Raw genomic sequence first — 22,321 nt, 5'->3', positions numbered from 1 at the left:
GATGGTACAGTGGGAAGAAGGCTGTGAACAAAGTGTATCAAGGCTGAGGTGACATAGGTCATGTAATATCTCCTAATATCCTGTCGGGCCTCCTTTTGCTCAGCATGGTTCTCCAAATCGACGTGGCGTGGACTCAACAAGTCGTTGGAAGACCCTGCAGAAATATTCAGCCGCGTTGCCTCTATAGCTGTGTGTAACAACGAAAGTGCTGCGGTTGCAGGATTTCGTACAGGAACTGACGCCTCGATTAAGTCCCATAAATGTTCGATGAGATTTATGTCGAGCGATCTGGCTAGCCAAATCATTCGCTCGAATTGTGCAGCTTGTTCTTCAAACCAATTGCGAACAATTGTGGCGCATTGTGGCGCACTGTCATCCAGTTGCTGCAAATTGTCTCCACGTCGGTGAACATAACTACTCCCAGTAAGTGATCGGTTCAATTGGACCAGAGGACCCAGTCCATTCCATGTAAACACGGCCCACTTTGTTATACAACCACCACCAACTTGCGCACTGCCTTGTTGACAACCTGCGTGCTCCAGTGCTCTGTCTTTTTATACTATTTGTACTCGATATTACCGCCACCTGCGTACGTGCATATCGCTATCCTATGACTTCTGTGACATCAGTGTATAATGCTTTTTTCTTCGGAGGGGTGGAGGGGGGGGGGGGGGGAGTTACACTCCGGCTTGCGGATGTCCTTTTCTTGGCCTGATGATTAGTCGGACAGTTTTATAAAATGAAAATGCATATTGGATACCGCCTGCTAAGGGGTTCCACTGTGTTGGCATGAGATTTTATTTTTATTGTGCCTTCGGGTTTTGGTTCTGATAAAGCAATAAGCTGTGTGTGACAGACGCCCGTACTTCATCAGAGGAATGGAAACGTATATGGAACATAGTTTACAAGCAAATTATTAAAACTATAGGCATGTAGGATATACACTCCTGGAAATGGAAAAAAGAACACATTGACACCGGTGTGTCAGACCCACCATACTTGCTCCGGACACTGCGAGAGGGCTGTACAAGCAATGATCACACGCACGGCACAGCGGACACACCAGGAACAGCGGTGTTGGCCGTCGAATGGCGCTAGCTGCGCAGCATTTGTGCACCGCCGCCGTCAGTGTCAGCCAGTTTGCCGTGGCATACGGAGCTCCATCGCAGTCTTTAACACTGGTAGCATGCCGCGACAGCGTGGACGTGAACCGTATGTGCAGTTGACGGACTTTGAGCGAGGGCGTATAGTGGGCATGCGGGAGGCCGGGTGGACGTACCGCCGAATTGCTCAACACGTGGGGCGTGAGGTCTCCACAGTACATCGATGTTGTCGCCAGTGGTCGGCGGAAGGTGCACGTGCCCGTCGACCTGGGACCGGACCGCAGCGACGCACGGATGCACGCCAAGACCGTAGGATCCTACGCAGTGCCGTAGGGGACCGCACCGCCACTTCCCAGCAAATTAGGGACACTGTTGCTCCTGGGGTATCGGCGAGGACCATTCGCAACCGTCTCCATGAAGCTGGGCTACGGTCCCGCACACCGTTAGGCCGTCTTCCGCTCACGCCCCAACATCGTGCAGCCCGCCTCCAGTGGTGTCGCGACAGGCGTGAATGGAGGGACGAATGGAGACGTGTCGTCTTCAGCGATGAGAGTCGCTTCTGCCTTGGTACCAATGATGGTCGTATGCGTGTTTGGCGCCGTGCAGGTGAGCGCCACAATCAGGACTGCATACGACCGAGGCACACAGGGCCAACACCCGGCATCATGGTGTGGGGAGCGATCTCCTACACTGGCCGTACACCACTGGTGATCGTCGAGGGGACACTGAATAGTGCACGGTACATCCAAACCGTCATCGAACCCATCGTTCTACCATTCCTAGACCGGCGAGGGAACTTGCTGTTCCAACAGGACAATGCACGTCCGCATGTATCCCGTGCCACCCAACGTGCTCTAGAAGGTGTAAGTCAACTACCCTGGCCAGCAAGATCTCCGGATCTGTCCCCCATTGAGCATGTTTGGGACTGGATGAAGCGTCGTCTCACGCGGTCTGCACGTCCAGCACGAACGCTGGTCCAACTGAGGCGCCAGGTGGAAATGGCATGGCAAGCCGTTCCACAGGACTACATCCAGCATCTCTACGATCGTCTCCATGGGAGAATAGCAGCCTGGATTGCTGCGAAAGGTGGATATACACTGTACTAGTGCCGACATTGTGCATGCTCTGTTGCCTGTGTCTATGTGCCTGTGGTTCTGTCAGTGTGATCATGTGATGTATCTGACCCCAGGAATGTGTCAATAAAGTTTCCCCTTCCTGGGACAATGAATTCACGGTGTTCTTATTTCAATTTCCAGGAGTGTAGTTTGTAGCCTTTACTGTGTCCTGATTACCTGGAAGGTTTTCTATGTCTAGCAGCTGTATTGTATATATCATCAGTCCCTAAACTTACACACTACTTAAACTAAATTATTCTAAGGACAAAGACACACACCCATGCCCGAGGGAGGATTCGAACCTCCGCCGGGACCAGCAGCACAGTCCATGACTGCAGCGCCTAAGGCCGCTCGGCTAATCCCGCGCGGCTTATATATATCGTATATTTCTATATATTTCTATTAGTGAATAACAACTTGTTTATTATGTTGGTTGTTTTGTCATGTTGCTTTCAGAAGATTGAAGGAAGCTTAATATCAGCTGCGTTCTCTGTAGTTACTATTGCGTCGATATGTACAGGCAAAAAATAAATAAATAAATAAATAAAAAATAAAGTAAGAAGATTACGTAGCCAGGATGTAGAGGGGGAACTTACTCCGAAGGTAGTACACCAGTAATTAAACTTCTGAACCTGGGCCTAAGACGCTTGACCTATCTATTTTTCCATACTGTTCTATGACTCTACCCCAACCAAAATACTTTTATTTTAATGAAGAGGTTGTAATATATGAACACTTTTGTACGAGACAGATAATTTTATTCCACATGTAGTTCATATGACACGCCGCTACTGGTTCTAATTGCGCTCACTTTACAAATGCAGCCAGTCACCGATCAGGAGCCTGCATGAGTCTGCCATTGCCGGTGCAATGGCCTTTTGCAAACGTAACAATTTTTTCGACACGAAATTCAAATCTGAGCTTCAAAATCTCACATTACTCAGACACATAGTATTCGTCCGTCTTGCGTTTTTAATCTGATGCGACTTTCAGCATAATCATTCCGCAAAATACTTCACTTTTACATGCTGTAGCGGGAGGCACGAACTCCTGGGATCTGCCCTGCAGGCTTGCTCAGGCTGGACTAACTTTCTTCTTCGGCCCAAAAGATCTCCGGGCGCCAACCTCACTCTTCTAGAAGCATGACGCAGCCCAGTCAGTGATGCCGCGGCGCTCTAGCCAAGAAGCGTAGGGTAGATTCGATCTTTCAAGTGTAGGATCTGCAGCCTTGCAGTAAAATTCCTGTAACTTCCGATCACTGCCTGTGTATAGTGATTTACTCATTGTTTGTATAAATCACTACAGATAATGAATTGAGATCCATATAACATATATACTCTGTAAGAGACAAAAAAGAAAAAACGACGCGCCACGAAGGAATTATCCAAGTGGGACAGAAATCAACGAATGTGGCCGCGCGGTTTGAGGCGCGATGTCACGGATTCCGCGACCCGTTTCGCCGGAGGTTCGAGTCCTCCCTCGGGCATGGGTGTGTGTGTTGTTTTTGGCATAAGCTAGTTTGACGTAGTTTAAGTAGTGTATAAGTCTAGGGACCGATGACCTCAGCAGTTTGGTCCCTTAGTAATTCACACACATTCCAACATTTTTCAACGAATGTGATGTACATGTACTAACAAACAAAGGATTACAAGTTCAAAAAACTTGCATAACTTATTTAAGAGAAAGAGCTCCACAAATTGAGCAAGTCAGTAACACGTTGATCCACCTCTGGCTGTTATGAAAGCAGTTACTCATCCTGGCACTGCTTGATGTACACTACTGGCCACTAAAATAGCTACACCAAGAAGAAATGCGGATGATAAACGGGTATTCATTGATCAAATATATTATACTAGAACTGACATGTGATCACATTTTCACGCAATTTGGGCACGTAAATCCTGAGAAATCAGTACCCAGAACAACCACCTCTGGCCGTAATAACGGCCTTGATACGCCTGGGCATTGAGTCAAACAGAGGTTGGATGGCGTGTACAGGTACAGCTGCCCATGCAGCTTCAACACGATACCACAGTTCATCAAGAGTAGTGACTGGCGTATTGTGACGAACCAGTTGCTCGGCCACCATTGAACAGACGTTTTCAATTGGTGAGAGAGCTGGAGAATGTGCTGGCCAGGGCAGCAGTCGAACATTTTCTGTATCCAGAAAGGCCCGTACAGGACCTGCAACATGCGGTCGTGCACTATCCTGCTGAAATGTAGGGTTTTGCAGGGATCGAATGAAGGGTAGAGCCACGGGTCGTAACACATTTGAAATGTAACGTCCACTGTTCAAAGTGCCGTCAATGCGAACAAGAGGTGACCGAGACGTGTAACCAATGGCACCCCATACCATCACGCCGGGTAATACTCCACTATGGCGATGAATACACGCTTCCGATGTGTGCTCACCACGATGACGCCAAACACGGATGCGAGCATCATGATGCTGTAAACACAACCTGGATGCATCCGAAAAAACGACTTTTTGCCATTCGTGCACCCAGGTTCGTCGTTGAGTACACCATCGCAGGCGCTCCTGTCTGTGATGCAGCGTCAAGGGTAACCGCAGCCATGGTCTCCGAGCTGATAGTCCATGTAGCTGCAAACGTCGTCGAACTGTTCGCGCCAATAGTTGTTGTCTTGCAAACGTCCCCATCAGGGATCGAGACGTGTCTGCTCGATCCGTTACAGCCATGCGGATAAGATGCCTGTCATCTAGACTGCTAGTCATGCGAGGCCGTTGGGATCCAGCACGGCGTTCCGTATTATCTTCCTGAACCCGCCGATTCCATATTCTGTTAACAGTCATTGGATCTCGACCAACGCGAGCAGCATTGTCGCGATACGACATATCGCAATCGCGATAGGCTACAATCCGACCTTTATCAAAGTCGGAAACGTGATGGCACGCATTTCTCCTTCTTACACGAGCTATCACAACAACGTTTCAGCAGGCAACGCCGGTCAACTGCTGTTTGTGTATGAGAAATCGATTGGAAACTTTCCTCATGTCAGCACGTTGTAGGTGTCGCCACCGGCGCCAACCTTGTGTGAATGCTCTGAGAAGCTAATCATTTGCATATCACAGCATCTTCTTCCTGTCGGTTAAATTTCGCGTCTGTAGCACGTCATCTTCGTGGTGTAGCAATTTTAATGGCCAGTAGTGTAGTTGTTGGCTGTCCCCCTGAGGGATACCGTGCAAAATTATGTCCATCTGTCGTGTTAGTCGTCAGAATCCTGACCTGGTTGGAGGGCTCTTCCCAGTATGCTCCAAACGTTCTCACATGGGAAGCGATCCGGCGACCTTGCTGGCGAAGGCAGGATTTGGCAAACACGAAGATCAGCGGTAGAAACTCTCGCCGCGTGCGGGTGGCCTTTATCTGAACTTTTTTACAATACAAAGATGTATAGATATTAGTATTGACGTAAATTTCAACTTCATACCCCGTCCCTGAGAAAAAGGAGTCTTAACAGACGGACGGAATGTCGGCCAGCAAAGTGACCCAATAAGGGTTCGGTTTTTATCGACTGAGATAAGGAACGCTAAAAAATATCTCTGTTTAAATACCTGACATTGTCGGCTGGAGAGCGATCAATGAATTTAATGTAAAGAAACTAGTAATCCAGTTGATCGATAGTAGATATTCTGGATTACTAGCTTCGACAGGACCACGCAGCCATCTTCAGATCCCAACAGATTATGAAATCATACTGTGGGATAAATCGCAAGTTTGTTTTCGTACCATCATAATGTAGCCATAATAAACGATAATAGAACTGTGTCCTCATAGTAAGACAGAGTTGTAGAAGTGTGTTACATCGAGAAGTGCTGCACGTGTCTTGGTTGGAAATATGTTCCCTGTAGCCAACCCAGATATATGCGGCACTTCTTGAAGTTCCGCACTTCAATGACTGTGTCTTGCCATGAGGACACAGTCATATTTTTTGACGTTCTACTCTTATTTTACTAGCCGCGCGGGATTAGCCGAGCGGTCTAGGTGCTGCAGTCATGGACTGTGTGGCTAGTCCCGGCGGAGGCTCGAGTCCTCCCTCGGGCATGGGTGTGTGTGTTTGTTTTTAGGATAATTTAGGTTAAGTAGTGTGTAAGCTTAGGACTGATGTCCTTAGCAGTTAATTAAGTCCCATAAGATTTCACGCACATTTGAACAATTTTTTCTTATTTTATTACGAGTACGTTGTGATGCTACGAAAACAAATGTGCCGTTTATCACACAGCAAGATTTCGTAACCTGTACGCTGTGGATCTGAAGATGGCCACGTAGTCCTGTCGACACTACTAATCCTGTGTACCTACACGCAATCGAGGCTCTAAAAGCTACATCTTGAAACTTCGTTTACATTTATCCATGTTTGTTATCTTGTCTTATTTTAAATTCTATCTCACATCTCGTTGAGCATACCTGTTTTCGTCGGGTTTCAGTATTCCTGTTAACATTTTAAGTACATTCTGTATTTTAAGTCTTACACTTGCTCGAACATCTGGTTGTCCAGAACTATTGAAGATCGTACAAGATCTTGACATTTGACAGTAAAATTCGACAATCGTTAATCATCTAACTGATGCCGTTAATTGTTCCAGGATTCCGAGAAGGTGAACGAGCAAGACCGGTTAAAAGGTATACTAGAAGAAGATATAGAGACACTCACAACGACGACGTCCAGTCGCAGGCCGACGACTGGAACGAGGCAGCCTGCCGCTACCACGACGGAGGCTGCGGTGGTGACGGAACGGAAAGCGTCATCCGAGGACAGCAAGGCGAGGACTGTCGGCGCGGTGGGCACCAATGTCACCACCGAGTCGCCAGTAACTGCCGCAACAGAGGGGCCCATTACATCACCGGCGCCTTCGACCGGAAAATCGGTGGCACAGACGACGCGTAACTACACCGAAGGTACCACGCACAGCTCAGTCATCGAACACGCCACTCCCCCTCCCACTCGTACAAACACCACCACTGCTGGACCTCAACCAGCGTCGACGAGCGAAGAGTCAGTGGCACAGACGACGCTCGACCACCGCAGCACCCTCAGTGGTGGTGTCAATCACAGCTCAGGCACTGAAGACGTTACTCTCCCTCCCAATCGTACAAACGCCGCCACCACCACTTTTAGACCTGAACTGGCGCCATCGAGTGGAGAGTCAGTGGCACAGACGACGCATCACCGCGGCAGTACACTCACAGAGGACGCCACACTCAGCTCAGTGACTGAGAACGTCACGCATCCCTTGTCTCACACAGACACCACCACTGTTAGACCTCAGTCACCGCCGATCGTCTTCGTCTCTTCGCCAACCAGTGACATACCAACAAGTTACTTGCCCAGCAGCGTTTCCCCCATTGTTGTAGACCACGGACCTGTGACGACTACCAGTAAACCACACTCCACTACTCCGAATGGGACCACCGAATCTTTGGGACCGCGAGTTAGCGACACTGACAGGCTCTTCTCAGTTTTTGAGTCGACTAACGACTCCTCCACACCTGCCAATAATGTCACTGGCGCATCACCAACACCTGCAGACCGTACCGAGACTACGACCGCCAGGACAGCTGATGAAGTGGTTACAACTAACGCCAGTGCCACTGAGAGCGACCGCTCTGGCTTGCGACGGCTCGTCGAGTCGTCATCTTCCGAGGAACAGACGACGGTTATGAGTGTAGCAACGAGCAGTGGAGACGCCAGCTCCGGCACTGGCGACGGTCTTCTCGTCGCTCGGAACGACAGCTCCCTGACGACGCGAGGCAGTGGGACGACGACCGCCGGGCCGAACCTCACCCGGGAAGCCTCGACCCGCGCGACTCACCTGGAGTCCGAAGCAGCCACTCCAGCGCCGACTACGGCCTCGACGAGTAGGGTGAGCGACCACAGTTCCACGACTACCCTTACGACGAACAGGTACGTCGTGGAGCATATCGCCCATTCGGGCTCCTCAGCCGCTACATCCGAGCGAGAAGACGAAACTGTGCCAACGACGACAACGGAAACTGCTACGACCACCAACAGGACGACGGCAGCCTCCAGCGTAGACTCTGCTCTCGAGCCCATTGTGCCAACGACTCGAGCTCCAGGTATGAGTAATGACAGTAATCGTGAATTATACGAGGCCTGTTCAGAAAGTAAGCTCCGATTGATTGCCAAATTGAAACCACAGTGAACATCAGAAATGTTTTACTTGTAACAATTAGCTACACCTTTCAGCTACTTCTCTACGTAGTCGCCGTTCTGACTTAGACTTTTGTCATAGCGTTGTACCAACTTTTCAATAGCCTCATCATAGAAGGCAGCCGCCAGTGCTTTCCGCCAATTCTCCACGCTGGCCTACACCTCGTTGTCTGTGTCAAAATGTTGTCTTCAAAGACAGCGGTTCATGTGACCAGAGATGAAACTCAGGGGGAGACAATTGCGGACTGCATTGTGGGTAATCTCACATTTCCATTTGAAAACGATGCAGGAGCATCTTCATTGCCCCTGCAGAATGCGGCTGAGAATTGTCTTGAAGAAGAAACAGCACGACAGTTATGTAATGTTAGCTGCATAGCTTCAGGCGAAATTTCTCACCAGGCCCTCGTACTTGGCGGCAGACACTATTTTCTAGACATCTTTACGCACTCACTGCGAGCTCAGAAATGAGAAGAGCGACGTGATGCTAACTGGGGTTATACTAGAGACACTACCCAACACATCTGTGCAAAGCTTTATCGGATTTTCATAGTCGTTTCCATTTCGCGACCGATCGGAGCTTACTTTCTGAACGCCCCTCGTATTAAGCTCCATTCTATTTTCTGCACGCTTTATTTCCACTAAAGTAACTGACAAATAGCGTGTCTGGCGAATTGGGATTCTATCGTTAAATGACGACGGCTGCTGAGACTTACACTGTGTGATAGATGTGACCATCTGCTGAACATCAGTAGTCGCTGTATCAGACCTAAATACTTTATGAAAGATATAACCACCATTTGGCTGTGCAACCACATCAGGTGAAGAAGTCATCCTAATTGCCAGTAAATTAGCCTATTACACAAATGGTCTCGTATTTACTTCTGACAATATTGGTTTACATAACCGAAGATACATAGTTTGTTGATGACATTTGTTCTACTCAAGTCTAACGATCGTTGACCCTTTGAAAAAGAAAGTTGCTATTCACCATACAGCGGAGATGCTGAGTCGTAGATAGGCACAACAAAAAGACTGTCACAAATGAGCTTTCGGCCATCGAAGCCTTTGTCCAAAATAGACGACACACACACACACACACACACACACACACACACACACACACTAACACAAGCGCACGCGCGCGCAAAAGTAACTCACACACACACATGACTGCAGTCTCAGGACAAAGACCTCATTGGCCGAAAGCTTTTTTGTGACAATCTTTTTATCGAGCGTATCTGCGACTCAGCATCTCCACTACTTGGTGAGTAGCAACTTTCCTTTTCATAATATTGTTACTTTCCATCCTGGATTTTCCTTTGTTTGATAGTTGATACTTTTAACACTTGATAATAGCCTAAGACCGAAATGTAGATTGTGGGAAAAAAACCGTCTTGTACAACCAAATGGCGGTTACATCTTTGAAAAAGTTTTATATGACTGTGGCTCCATACCAAAGTGAAATCCCTAAATGGTTTGAGAACTTTTAACATTGCAGCGCGTCAGAAATCGTGAATAATTTGATGATTACAAAGAATCCGCCTCGATTTGCAAATAGAAACCGGATGTTGACCTAGGTTTCGGCACGGATAACCACGCCTTCCTCGGAACACACTAAAACTACAAACTGCCTAAAGAGGCATGGTCCAACATTAATACAGTAGGCCCGAAAGGGCTGGGGTGAGGAAGCACGCTTGTGACGTTTGAGCTGAGTACAGCTACTGACACGATACACACGTCCCGTTTATTTTACATTTTATCCGAGACTTTTGCCATTTTGGGCCTACTGTATTAATGTTGGACCATGCCTCTTTAGGCAATTAGTAGTTTAAAGTGTTCCGAGGTAGGTGTGGTTACCCGCGCCGAAACCTAGATCAACATCCGCTTTCTATTTGTAATCGAGGCGGATTCTTTATAATCATTAAATCGTTTTGACTTCATATAGTGCCTGTCTCAAGCAGAACCACACCGAAGCAAAGCCGCACCCTCGGTTGAACTGCCAAACTACCGCCCCTTCTCCCCTACCTTTGCGCAATTTTTAAGCAGTTTTAACAATAATTTTAATTTTGTAAGTAGGTTTAATGGAAATGAAGCACAGCGAAACCGACCGTCGTTGAAATTTTATACAATAACAACATGAGACAAACGTTTATCACAGTGATTAGCAAAAAGTCTTAAGACTTTGGACGTTCTAGCGTGTATCAGAGTATTGGCGCTACATTTCCAGTCATAGTACGATACGATATGCTTGAACAGTGCAGCCGATGACCAATAGCAGAGCGTACGTTTGTTTAGACGATGGCTTAACTTACACGAACAGTGTGCAGCTGTCTACAGGACCAACGGCTAACAACTCTCGTAATAGGAGGGTCGTACAATAAGTAATACAACAAATTTTGTTGAAATCAGGTTAGTTTTATTCAGGATTCCAATATACCATATTATTCCCCACTATTTTGACTACAGAACCATATTTTTTCAATTTAATCTCCGTTCAATGCGACGGCCTTAAGCCACCTTACCGTGTGCCCACGCGGTAACCCTCTACTGGTCGATGCCGGATCCAACATCTCGCTGCATCAGTAGCCTCACCATCATCTAAGTACTGCTTCCCGCAGAATACATCCTTCATTGGGTCAAACAGGTGGACGTAGGAGGGGGGGGGGGGGAGGCGCTCTTTATGGTCTTCTGTTAAGTGGTTCAATGGTTCAATGGCTCTGAGCACTTTGGGACTTAACAGCTGAGGCCATCAGTCCCCTAGAACTTAGAACTACTTAAGCCTAACTAACCTAAGGACATCACACACATCCATGCCCGAGGCAGGATTCGAACCTGCGACCGTAGCGGTCGCGCGGTTCCAGACTGAAGCGCCTAGAACCGCTCGGCCACTCGGGCCGGCTCTGTTAAGTGGCGAGGAAACTTTGAGTACCCCCAACTGGTGGGAAAGTGTGTCAGCACTACCAACAGAGACGTCCAGTTGAGCAGCGAGGTGTTCGATTGTGACAGGTCGATCACCTCGAGTGAGAGTGTCCGCACGTTCCGACATTGCAGGAGTCACAGCTGTGTGCGGCCGGCCAGCACGCACTCGGGAGATTGGACAGGATCGCGCGACCTTGTTGACGCCTGGCCCAACGACTCACCATGCTTTTGTTCACTGCGAGGTGTCCGTAGACATTCCGCAAACACCTACGAATATCTGCAGTGCTCTGGTTTTCCTCCAAAAGAAACTCACTAACAACTCTCTGCGTGGATCGCACCTCCGTTACAGACGCCAGGGTGTTGCTGTAGCGAAAAGGGTGGGGGATAATATTGTGCACTGGAATTATGAATGAAACCAATCTGGTTTCGGAAAAAAATTGTTGCATTATTTATTGAACACACCTCGTCTTAGTAATTACACACAGAAGGGTTATTCATGAATTCTATTTTGGTTGCATGTCAGATAGTATCAACCGAAACTCGCGAAAAACAGCATAGTCGCGATAACTCCAACACGAGCGATCTGTGTGGCCGGCAGCTGTTTAAATCAAATGCACAACTGCCACTTAACCGTGTTAGCGATAGCCGTCTGCTTGGCGGTAGCCGTTTCTTTATGTTGATACTTGGACAAATGACCCTATGGCAACAAAGTACATATGCAGCCGCGGCCGTGGAAAAGGCTTCTCCTCTCAGGCGGAGAGGCAGAAGAACTCACGCACGTCACCTAGTTTTTTCTTAAGCCTTCTATTTCTTTACGTTCAACTCTAGGCGATGGTCTCTCTCACTACCCCCTTGGTACTACCCTGCTCTAGGGATTAAAGTAAGAGCATAGCCGTCAATGCTCACCGCAAAATGCGAGCTTACCGAGTGTGGAACCAGCTTTGTTACTGGGTTCAGAACTTTCTTGCAGACAGAGCCAACCTCGTCGCTCTTAAAGGTGCAAACTCGACGGATGTAAAGATAATTTAAGAAAGGAAGGAAAGAAGGAAGTTTAGGAGTTACGCCTCGTCGCCATCCAGGTAATTAGAGATACGGCAGAAGCTTAGACGGTGTCAAGGATGGGAAAGAAAATCATCCGTGCTCTTTCAAAGGAACCATCCCTGCATTTGCCTGAAGGGATTTAAGGACTAGCGAAAAATCTAAATCTGGATGGCCGCACGCGGATTTGAACCGTCGTCCCCCCGAAAGCAAGTCCAGTATGATAACCATTGTGGCACCTCGCCCGATTAATTTCAGGAGTATTTCAAGGAAGTGTGATAGGATTATTACCGTTAATATAAATTATCTAGTGGGTATGTATGGGGCTGTTCTCGGACAAAGCGTTTGTCCATATGAAGGTAGCAACGCCCACTTGTTACCAAAGTTGTTTCGACTACGCTGCAGAAGTTTCGTTGGGAAGCCCTTACACACCCTCCAACAGTCCTGATGTCTCCTTCATGCGATTTCCATATTGAAGAAAGACGTTCGTGGCCGTCGATTTGCTTCCCATGAAGAGGTACACGATTGGGTACAACCGTAGTCCAGTAGGCAGCCGCGACCATTTTTCCGTGGAGGCACTGACCATCTTGTCTCACATTGGCGTAAATGCACTAACAGTTATGGCGATCACTTTTGAAATAATAAACAGTGTGCTTACTTTGTTTGTATCTATCTCATTTTCATTTGACTGCCCCTTGTACTTCATCTGTCAGTCACTGTCTTGCGTCTCTCCGTAGCAGAATATCCAGCACTCACCTCGACGAGTGTTGACTGCTCCCTACAAACTGACAACGCTCTTAACGACGCACTAACTGAACGCCTGCGGAAAACGCCAGTCCTAGCAACATAACGTCCTTATAGACAGCATTCCAGGTGTCAGAGTTCTATAACAGTTGTTTTCCAGGCTTACTTTCAATCTTGTCTATTAAGTTCTTCCATTGTTTGGCCAAGTTTACCTGCACTACCGGCGAGCAGCACAGTGCCATTAGAGAAAGGAAGATGAGCTGACCCATTCTCCCAATGACACCGATCACAGGTACAAATAACAGCGGTAACTCTGAATCACACTGACAATTTCTGTTCCGCTTCCCTTTTTGCACGCTGTATTGCCACTAAAGCAACTGAAAAAAGCCTACTTCCATACATGTCTGAAAGAACAGACACTGTTGACGATCCACAGCTGTACGAAATCTTTCGAAATTAATGCGCTGACAGCGAACTCCTTGACACCAGCTGTTTTAGGTATAGATCTACTTTCCAGCAGTGATATGTGAAAATTTTTGTCGGACCAGGGCTCGAACCGGAATTTCCCCACTTATCGTGAGCGGTCGCCTTAACCACTCTGGCTTTGCGTGCACGCTCCCTAGACCGTCCCATACTTCCATATGTCGCACTGTCTACATCCTCTATATCCTTTTATACGCCATTGTGTAAGAATGTAGACTGTGCGATATATGGAATTATGGGACAGTCCAGGTAGCGTGCACAGATAGCCAGAGTGGTTCCAGAATGAGATTTTCACTCTGCAGCGGAGTGTGTGCTGATGTCAAACTTCCTGGTAAATTAAAACTGTGTGCCGGACCGAGTCTCGAACTCGGAACCTTTGCCTTTCGCGGGCAACTGCTCAACCATCTGAGTTACCCAAGCGCGACTCAGTACCCGTCCTCACAGCTTTATTTCTGCCAGTACCTCGTCTCCTACCTTCCAAACTTCACAGAAGCTCTTCTGCATGCCTTGCAGAACTAGCACTCCTGGAAGAAAGGATATTGCGGATACAGAACTAGTTCCGCAAGGCATGCAGAAGAACTTCTGTGAAGTATGGAAGGTAGGAGACGAGGTACTGGCAGAAGTAAAGCTGTGAGGACGGGTCGTGAGTCGTGCTTGGGTAGCTCACATGGTAGAGCACTTGCCTGCGAAAGGCAAAGGTCCCGAGTTCGAGACTCGGTTCGGCACACAGTTTTAATTTGCCAGGAAGTTTCATATCAGCGCACACTCCGCTGCAGAGTGAAAATCTCATTCTGGAATCACTCTGGCTATCTATGCACGCTCCCTGGACCGTCCCATAATTCCATATAACGCACAGTCTACATTCTTACACAATGATGTATAAAAGGACATAGAGGGTGTAGACAGTGCGACATATGGAAGTATGGGACGGTCTAGGGAGCGTGCACGGATAGACAGAGTGGTTAAGGCGAGCGCTCACGATAAGTGAGGAAATCCAGATTCGAGTCCCGGTCTCGTACAAATTTCCATATGTCGCTAGTGGGTAATAAATATATAGTAGTGTAAAACAGTATGAAGGCAGAGTTTCTACAAAAGTGATAGTACAATGTTTGTAGCTTAGTGTATCCATTTTATTGCGAAAGTAGTAGATACATGTATGCGTAAACAGTCATGACAAAATTATCTAGTTTCTTTCGTAACACGAGCAACAAAATAAGGCGATTGGATTTTTTGGACGGAAACTGGTATAAAAGCTCTCGCTGTCCTGTTGTGTTACTGCATTTTTAGTATTTTGTCCAACCTCCGTTATTCCTAATTACCACAAAAATTCTCTTCCTCATTCATTTTATTAGTGTTTGTCGTTCTTGGATTAAGCCGGCCGGAGTGGCCGAGCGGTTGTAGGCGCTTCAGTCTGGAACCGCGCGACCGCTACGGTCGCAGGTTCGAATCCTGCCTCGGGCATAGATGTGCGTGATGTCCTTAGGTTAGTTAGGTTTAAGTAGTTCTAAGTTCTAGGGGACTGATGACCTTAGATGTTAAGTCTCATAGTTCTCAGAGCCATTTGAACCATCTTGCATTAAAATCGTCGCCCACCGTCCTTGTATCGCACTTTTCAGCCCACATACGGCCTCAGACTGCCTTCCATAGCGGCAAACACGCACTGCAAGTATTCTTCAAAGCTTTGCCACGGGGTTCATATCCAGGCTACGTACAGGCCAGGGCAAGACACCGATATCTGCATCTTTAAACCACTTTTTGGTTGTAACAGAAATATGCATAGTTGCATTATCTTGTTGAAACATTTGACTTTCTTTCCTTAGGTCCTCATACATTCTTATAAATTCTGTCTCCAGCATCTCAGTGAACATGTTAGAGTTCACTCTAGAGCTCAAGCAAACAATGCGTGATTGAGGTAATACTTCCACCAGAATTTCTGCTCATTCTTATCTGTTGCTCTGTTCTCAGCTCGATTAAATTAAACCTCTTGTCATCACTGAAGATCATTTTATTACATTCTGAAGTCCATGACATATACTTTTCAGAAAACTCCAATCTGTCCTGTTTATTTTTGGGTGTTAGAGCAGGTTTCTGCAAGGTGTCTCTCATTTGACCAAATTTGCCGTACACGGTTGTCAGTTACTGGCAACTGTAAATCAGCAGCATGTTGCGAAGAATAACGGTCTGTGGCGCTTGCTTTCTGCAAACTTAACCGTTTGGATGCGCCAGAAAATGTTCTACTTTGCCCATATTTTTCGTTCTGTCCATATCGTGCGCCCAAACTAACGAAACTATAAACCACTGTAGTTAAACGGTTGAAATTCTGTCAATTTGACGATTAGTGTGTTCCATTTCCTTCTAGGCACCGACTTTTGCGTTTACATCTCATGATAACTGTTTTCCGCGTGGCATTGTCATAATAATGATTTACGTACATAATAAGCACAATCACTAATGGTGTCTGTTTCCTACCCGCAGTAAAGAGACATAGGCATTAATAGCACAGAGGGCCGACTGCCTTTATTCCGAGTTCCACGCTCTACTACCTGAATCGTTGATGTCTTGTTACATTCTGTACTACTGCGATACCACTTAACTGCGTTTGTCAGAATGTCGGACCTCAAACTATTGCATATACAATGTGCACAACTATTGCAGTTAACAATTTTCCTACAAGTATATACCTAATACACGTGATGACAAGGAATTTGCAGTCAACGAATTAATTTCCAAAAAGTGACGAAAGTGTGTCTAATGAAATGGGATTCTGTTCTTCGATGGCCGGCCGCGGTGGTCAGGCGGTTCTAGGCGCGCAGTCCGGAACTGCGCGGCTGCTACGGTGGCAGGTTCGAGTCCTGCCTTGGGCATGGATGTGTGTGATGTCCTTAGGTTAGTTAGGTTTAAGTAGTTCTAAGTTCTAGGGGACTGATGACCACAGATGTTAAGTCCCATAGTGCTCAGAGCCATTTGAACCATTTTTTTGTTCTTGGATGATCAGGGTGTGGTGATATTTACGCAGTATGACTCATTTGCATCTATCTGCCACGCTTAAATCGTTTTAATTTCATATAATGCATGTCCTTAGATTAAAAACTGAACATAATCTTCAAAACTGACTGTAGGATATAAAAATTACAGATGGTACCTGAATTAATACGTGCGTCACTCTTAAATAACGCCTCAGAATTTTTCTACAGGCGTTAATATCTATAGGAAAAAGTCTTACTTGATACTTCGGATTTGATAATTCTTCTTCATGTGTCAGATATTTCGAACAATTCCGACAGATGGCAGAGCTGTAGCGAACCATCAAAATGGCGCCTAGCAAGACACTAATAACTAGGGAGGTTCGGTAGCTGAATTCCTGATGGCGGAAAAACCATTCTTGGCCATCGGCAATCCTCTCAAGAATAACAACACATACGTTCCTGCGCTTGTCCTTCTGCTGAGTTGTGAGGATTTTCGGCACCATTTTGGCACAAACCTTTCGCATGTGCAGAACTTACATCAAAAGTTCATGTACAGTGAAAATGTTCCAAGCTTAACATGTCATCCATCATCTTTCTTGTTAAACTTGAGCGCCCATAAACCCCAACACACACACACACACACACACACTCTTGTTAAACGTCGGTCTGATCTCACTAGAGCATGGACACGTTAGATGTTTTCGTCGGTTTTTGAAGTCGAAGGTCTGCTGAGAGAGGTTGATCTTCAACATGCTTTCTGTCTTCAAAAATGATTTGTGCCAGCAAAAACTTTGTGCTCTTGGTAAGTAATGTTCCACATAGGCCTGTTTCTACTTTTCAAAGTTCACAGTCGCGGATTCCCCATGTTTAACGCAAAATCTGATGACATAACATTGCTCTAAATTCGATGTTCCGTTTTCTTAACACACACAAAACAACAACTTCACTGATGGCACTCACAAAAATCGCGTGATGGCTGTACAGAGCTGAAACATGGACTGAGCATCTGGAAGGGACGGACACACCAGTCTACACAAGTAGAACGACACAGCGTTGCCAAATCGCTCGCAGTGTTGTCAGTCTCATCACTTTTCTCAAACACCTTGCACAAGGTGAACCGCAACTCAACCGACAAAGTTGCAGAGGTTGTTCAAAGTTACCTTCTGAGTATTTTGGTACAGGGAACCCACAGTCTGTGGCAGGTCGTTACATAGTAATAATGTAATTATGATTTATTCGGTTTGTTACCTCAATCGCCCTTGTTTCAGAGTAATACGACAACCTCTGTCCGCAAAAGTGCTGTAATGTGGCTGCTGGCAGTGTGAGGACAACTCGTACTAGTGTCATTGTGCTGCACTTCGACTGCACTCAGTGAACCGATACACGAGGTGCATATTGGCCAGCTCTTCACCAGTAAACCTGTCCATTAGGACCACAGCGTCTGACTGTTAACAAACAGTTAACACTCTCAGACAACAAAACCCAAGGCAAAGCCAAGCAGTAGTAAAAGCAAACTTGAAGGCTTCGAGCTAACGAGAGCATTACTGTTGTAAACAGCAGCTATCTTGAGAGAGTGGAAACAAGACACACAGGGCATTCCGTCGACACTGGCACTGTTGTTCTTTATTTCCAGTGCAGTAGAGATACAAAGCTAATTGGGGCAAGGAACCAAACGAAACGCAAATACTCTGTAAAGACCCACCAGACACCGTGGGTCCCTTACACAAAAATACTTACAAAGGATCCCCAAACAACTGCTAAATGTTTGTCGGTGGGTTCTGGTTCACCCTGTAAACATGCTCAGGGCGCTTTTGCTAAATGGATACAAACTGCATGGAACAATCCCAGATAAGACCAGGAACAAGAAAGGTCGTATGGATATATGGAAAGAAATGCTTTCCAACAGAGATACGCTCATTTGAAGGTCAAGGTAGAAGATCTTTGAGTGTGTACGTTTCTATGATTGAAAGCACACACACACACACACACACACACACACACACCAGGCAAGTACAAGTGTTATGCCCGTATTAGTGTTTTATCTTGACACTCCGGAGGGGAATGAGCTGGGGCACCATCTTGCAGTAGCGACATTACCATTCACGCCACCAAAAGCACGTCTTCCAGCAAGGGAGGCTGGGTCACCTACAGCAAGCCCAGATGTGCCTCGCCCGTGATGCATTGTGGGAAAAAAAGGAAGATTCGAGTTTAATGTCCCGTCGACGGCGACGTCATTTAAGGCGCAGTACAAGCTTGTCGGATTAAGAAAGAATAGGGATGGAAATTGTGTGTGACCTTTGAACCAACACGGCATCAGTCTGGAGCGACTTGGGGAAAAATGCTTCAAATGGCTCTGAGCACTATGGGAGTTAACAGCTATGGTCATCAGTCCCCTAGAACTTAGAACTACTTAAACCTAACTAACCTAAGGACATCACACAACACCCAGCCATCACGAGGCAGAGAAAATCCCTGACCCCGCCGGGAATCGAACCCGGGAACCCGGGCGTGGGAAGCGAGAACGCTACCGCACGACCACGAGATGCGGGCTTGGGGAAATGATGGAAAACCTAAACCTGGATGGCCAGAAGCGGATGTGAACCATTGTCCTCTCAAATGCGAGTCCAGTCTGCTATCCACTGCGCCATCTCACTCCCGCGTTGTGGGAACGTGACTGGTCCCTTGAGGCGGTTGCCATTAACCACCCTCCCCCCCCCCCCCTCCACCTCTCTCCCATTATGGCTGAATCGGTACTTGTGGTTCGTTGCCGCTAGGCGCTAGGGATTCTCTGTAGCTGACAAGTGGGTGCTGTGGAAGCTGACAATACTGCCTCTCGTAAGCGTAGGTTCGTTTGTGAATATGGCAGTTGACAGAAATACCAGCACAGCGATGGCCCGTCGCCACTGAGGGAAGCCCTTGAGTAGTAAGGTGTGCATGAGTTGTAAGCGATCCGGTTAGCGGCATTTGTCGTGGAGAATGTTCCCCACAGTCGTCTGGCCTACTCCATACTGGCAGTTCACCTACCCAATGCTGATACTGGGGTCGCTATAAAACATCTTTTATCTTCATCTTAAAGTGGGAGAACCACCTTTGGAACACATTTCCAACGATACGTCCACTATTTTGCAAAGGCTATTCTGTATCAGCTAGTTTTTACAGTTTTACATACATATTAAAATAATTCATACGTTTCATCGATTTTGATTGAGAAATAGTTATAGAAATAATTTCTGTTTCCTTTGTGAAATAGCGGACGTATGGTCTACAATGATCGCCTGGGTCTTGGAAGGATTGACCTTGAGCAGCCACTGGTAACACCAAGTGGTGAACCGGTCGAGATGGGATTGGAGAAGGTGTTGGGAGCGTTGCAGGGTGGGGGCGAGGGCAAGGAAGGAGGTGTCATCGGCGTACTGTAGAAGGTGTAAGGGAGGTGAAGGCGGCGGCATGTCCGCCGTGTAAGGAAGGTAGAGAAGGGGGGAGAGGACGGAACCTTGGGGCACACCAGCGGAGGGTTCGAAGGTGTAGGGATCCGTGTTATGGATTGTGACATAGGAAGAACGGTGAGAAAGGAAGGAGGCGATCAGACGGACGTAGTTAATAGGAAGACCAAAGGTTTGGAGCTTGAAGAGGAGACCGGAATGCCATACACGATCGTAGGCGCCCTCAAGGTCGAGAGAGAGGAAGATGGCGGAGCCGCGGGAATTTAACTGGTCAGAGAAGAGGTGAATAGAGGTTGCCAGTTCATGTCGCTACGTTTATACCAAAACTGGGCGCGAAGACGCATGCGCAAACGCAGCCGCTAGATGAGCGGCCTCTGTCGGGTTCCGCGCTCTCTTCGAGTAATGTTCTCTCTAAGGTGCGCAGGCACGTGCGTAGAGTGAGCCTACACGAGCGCTCCCTGTCGGAATGCGCACTCGCCAAGTTAAAATTCAAATGCCTAAATTAATAGAATTAAATGTCACTAGATGTGTCATTCCTCATAAAATGTTTTTTCTGTTTGAAGAAATTAAAAAATCGCATGGTCTCACGCCTTATCCAGTTGAAAGCAGTCGTCACGATTAAGAAGATCTTGCGCTAAACGTATTTCCACCGATTCTTTTATAATCGAATCCCAGAAGGATCTCGTCAACGCCAAGGTTTCCGTGGCAGAGTAATCCATGGAACGTCCTATGGAGATACAATGATCCGTTATGGGTGACTTACTGGGCTGCGAAAGGCGAGTGTGGCGATCGTGTTCAACTCGGCTTTCACGCATTGTGCACACTGTGTGACCGACACATACTTTCCCACTCTGTCAAAGTATTCTGTAGATTCCAGCCATCCGCAGTCCCAGATCATCTTTTTCCGAACCGAGAGGATCACACGTCTTTGTAGGTTGGTGGAAGATTACTTTGACACAATGTTTTCTTAATATCCTGCCTAATTTCGACGAAATATTGCCAACAACGCACCTCAGGAACGCCCTGGCGTTAAACCGCTCCTCCTCTCGTTGCTCTTGTGCATGGTCACTTTTCCTCTTCCTTAAGGGTGTACTGATCTGATGTAGAGAATGTCCATTATCTTTGAACACTGACTGTAGATGTTCCAGCTCCTTCGCAAAGCTGTCTCCATCAGACACAACATGCGCCCGGTAGACCAACGTTCAAAGGACGCCTTTAGTTCGTGAAACGTGATGGCAGCTAGGCGCCTGAAGGTACAAGTCTGTATGTGGGGCTAACGGTAAACGGAATGTCCCAATGTTCCACCCACTTTCTGTCTGATCACTCCGACAGAGAGCGCTTTTGTAGTATCACATTACGCATGCGCCCTGCGCGCCATTTTTTTTTATTTTTATTTTTTTATAGCATGCAGCCCCTCCACGTCCAAAACGACATGACGGCCAGCACAAAAGATCTACTGCCATCTCCACAAAGGGGGTAGCTTCCACTAAACGAGGGCTTCGCAGGATGTGGGTACTGCGATGTTTGCGTACGTCTAGTTATGATTATTCGTTAATACGCACTCATCTGGAGATAGATTGGGCCGAACATTGAACGAAGGGTAGTGATTTGAACAGCAGAGGAAAGAAGTGCAAATGGTTTAAATGGCTCGAAGCACTATGGGACTTACTACCTGAGGTCATCAGTCCTCTAGACTTAGAACTACGTAAACCTAACTAACCTAAGGACATCACACACATCCATTCCCGAGACAGGATTCGAACCTGCGACGGTAGCAGCAGCGCGGTTCCGGACTGAAGCGTCTAGAACCGCTCGGCCACAACGGCCGGCAGAGGAAAGAAGTGCCAAGGCAAGAGCCAAGGGGGTAAAATCTTCTGCGATAGTATGGTCGGGTAGTAAGAGCAGTAGCTGACTGCTTGCTGTCTGCGACAGATCGTAGAAGAATGACGTAAGTTGGCAGTGGGTATCATGCAGGTGGATATTTCAGACGCTGTGGTGCGTTATCAGTCGGAGGTTATAGCTGGGTTCTGGCGTCAACGTCTCGGCCAGCATCAGCATACCTGTAACAGTTGAGTTCGTCTTTGGTCATTGTCTGGTAGGTCATATCTAGAGTAGTGTAGGCGGTTTGTGCGTTAATGTGTGAGTTGGGGGTTGGTTGGGTTGTTTGGGGAAGGAGACCAGACAGCGAGGTCATCGGTCTCATCGGATTAGGGAAGGATGGGGAAGGAAGTCGGCCGTGCCCTTTCAAAGAAACCATCCCGGCATTTGCCTGGAGCGATTTAGGGAAATCACGGAAAACCTAAATCAGGATAGCCTGACACGGG

The 22,321-nt window shown here is 47.2% G+C and overlaps 1 protein-coding gene across 1 annotated transcript in view; it reads left to right on the top strand.

Moving 5' to 3' along the window:
* LOC124616613 overlaps positions 1-22,321 on the top strand; it is a 282,672-nt gene that overhangs the window by 60,939 nt on the left and 199,412 nt on the right. Inside the window, exon 2 of the mRNA XM_047144936.1 lies at positions 6,822-8,313. Within this exon, the coding sequence (XP_047000892.1) occupies positions 6,822-8,313 (1,492 nt within the window). The remainder of the gene's footprint in view (positions 1-6,821; positions 8,314-22,321) is intronic.

The sequence above is a fragment of the Schistocerca americana genome, chromosome 5 (genome assembly GCF_021461395.2).
Source record: "Schistocerca americana isolate TAMUIC-IGC-003095 chromosome 5, iqSchAmer2.1, whole genome shotgun sequence".
Taxonomy (NCBI): domain Eukaryota; kingdom Metazoa; phylum Arthropoda; class Insecta; order Orthoptera; family Acrididae; genus Schistocerca; species Schistocerca americana.
This window is presented reverse-complemented; position numbering and strand designations above follow the sequence as displayed.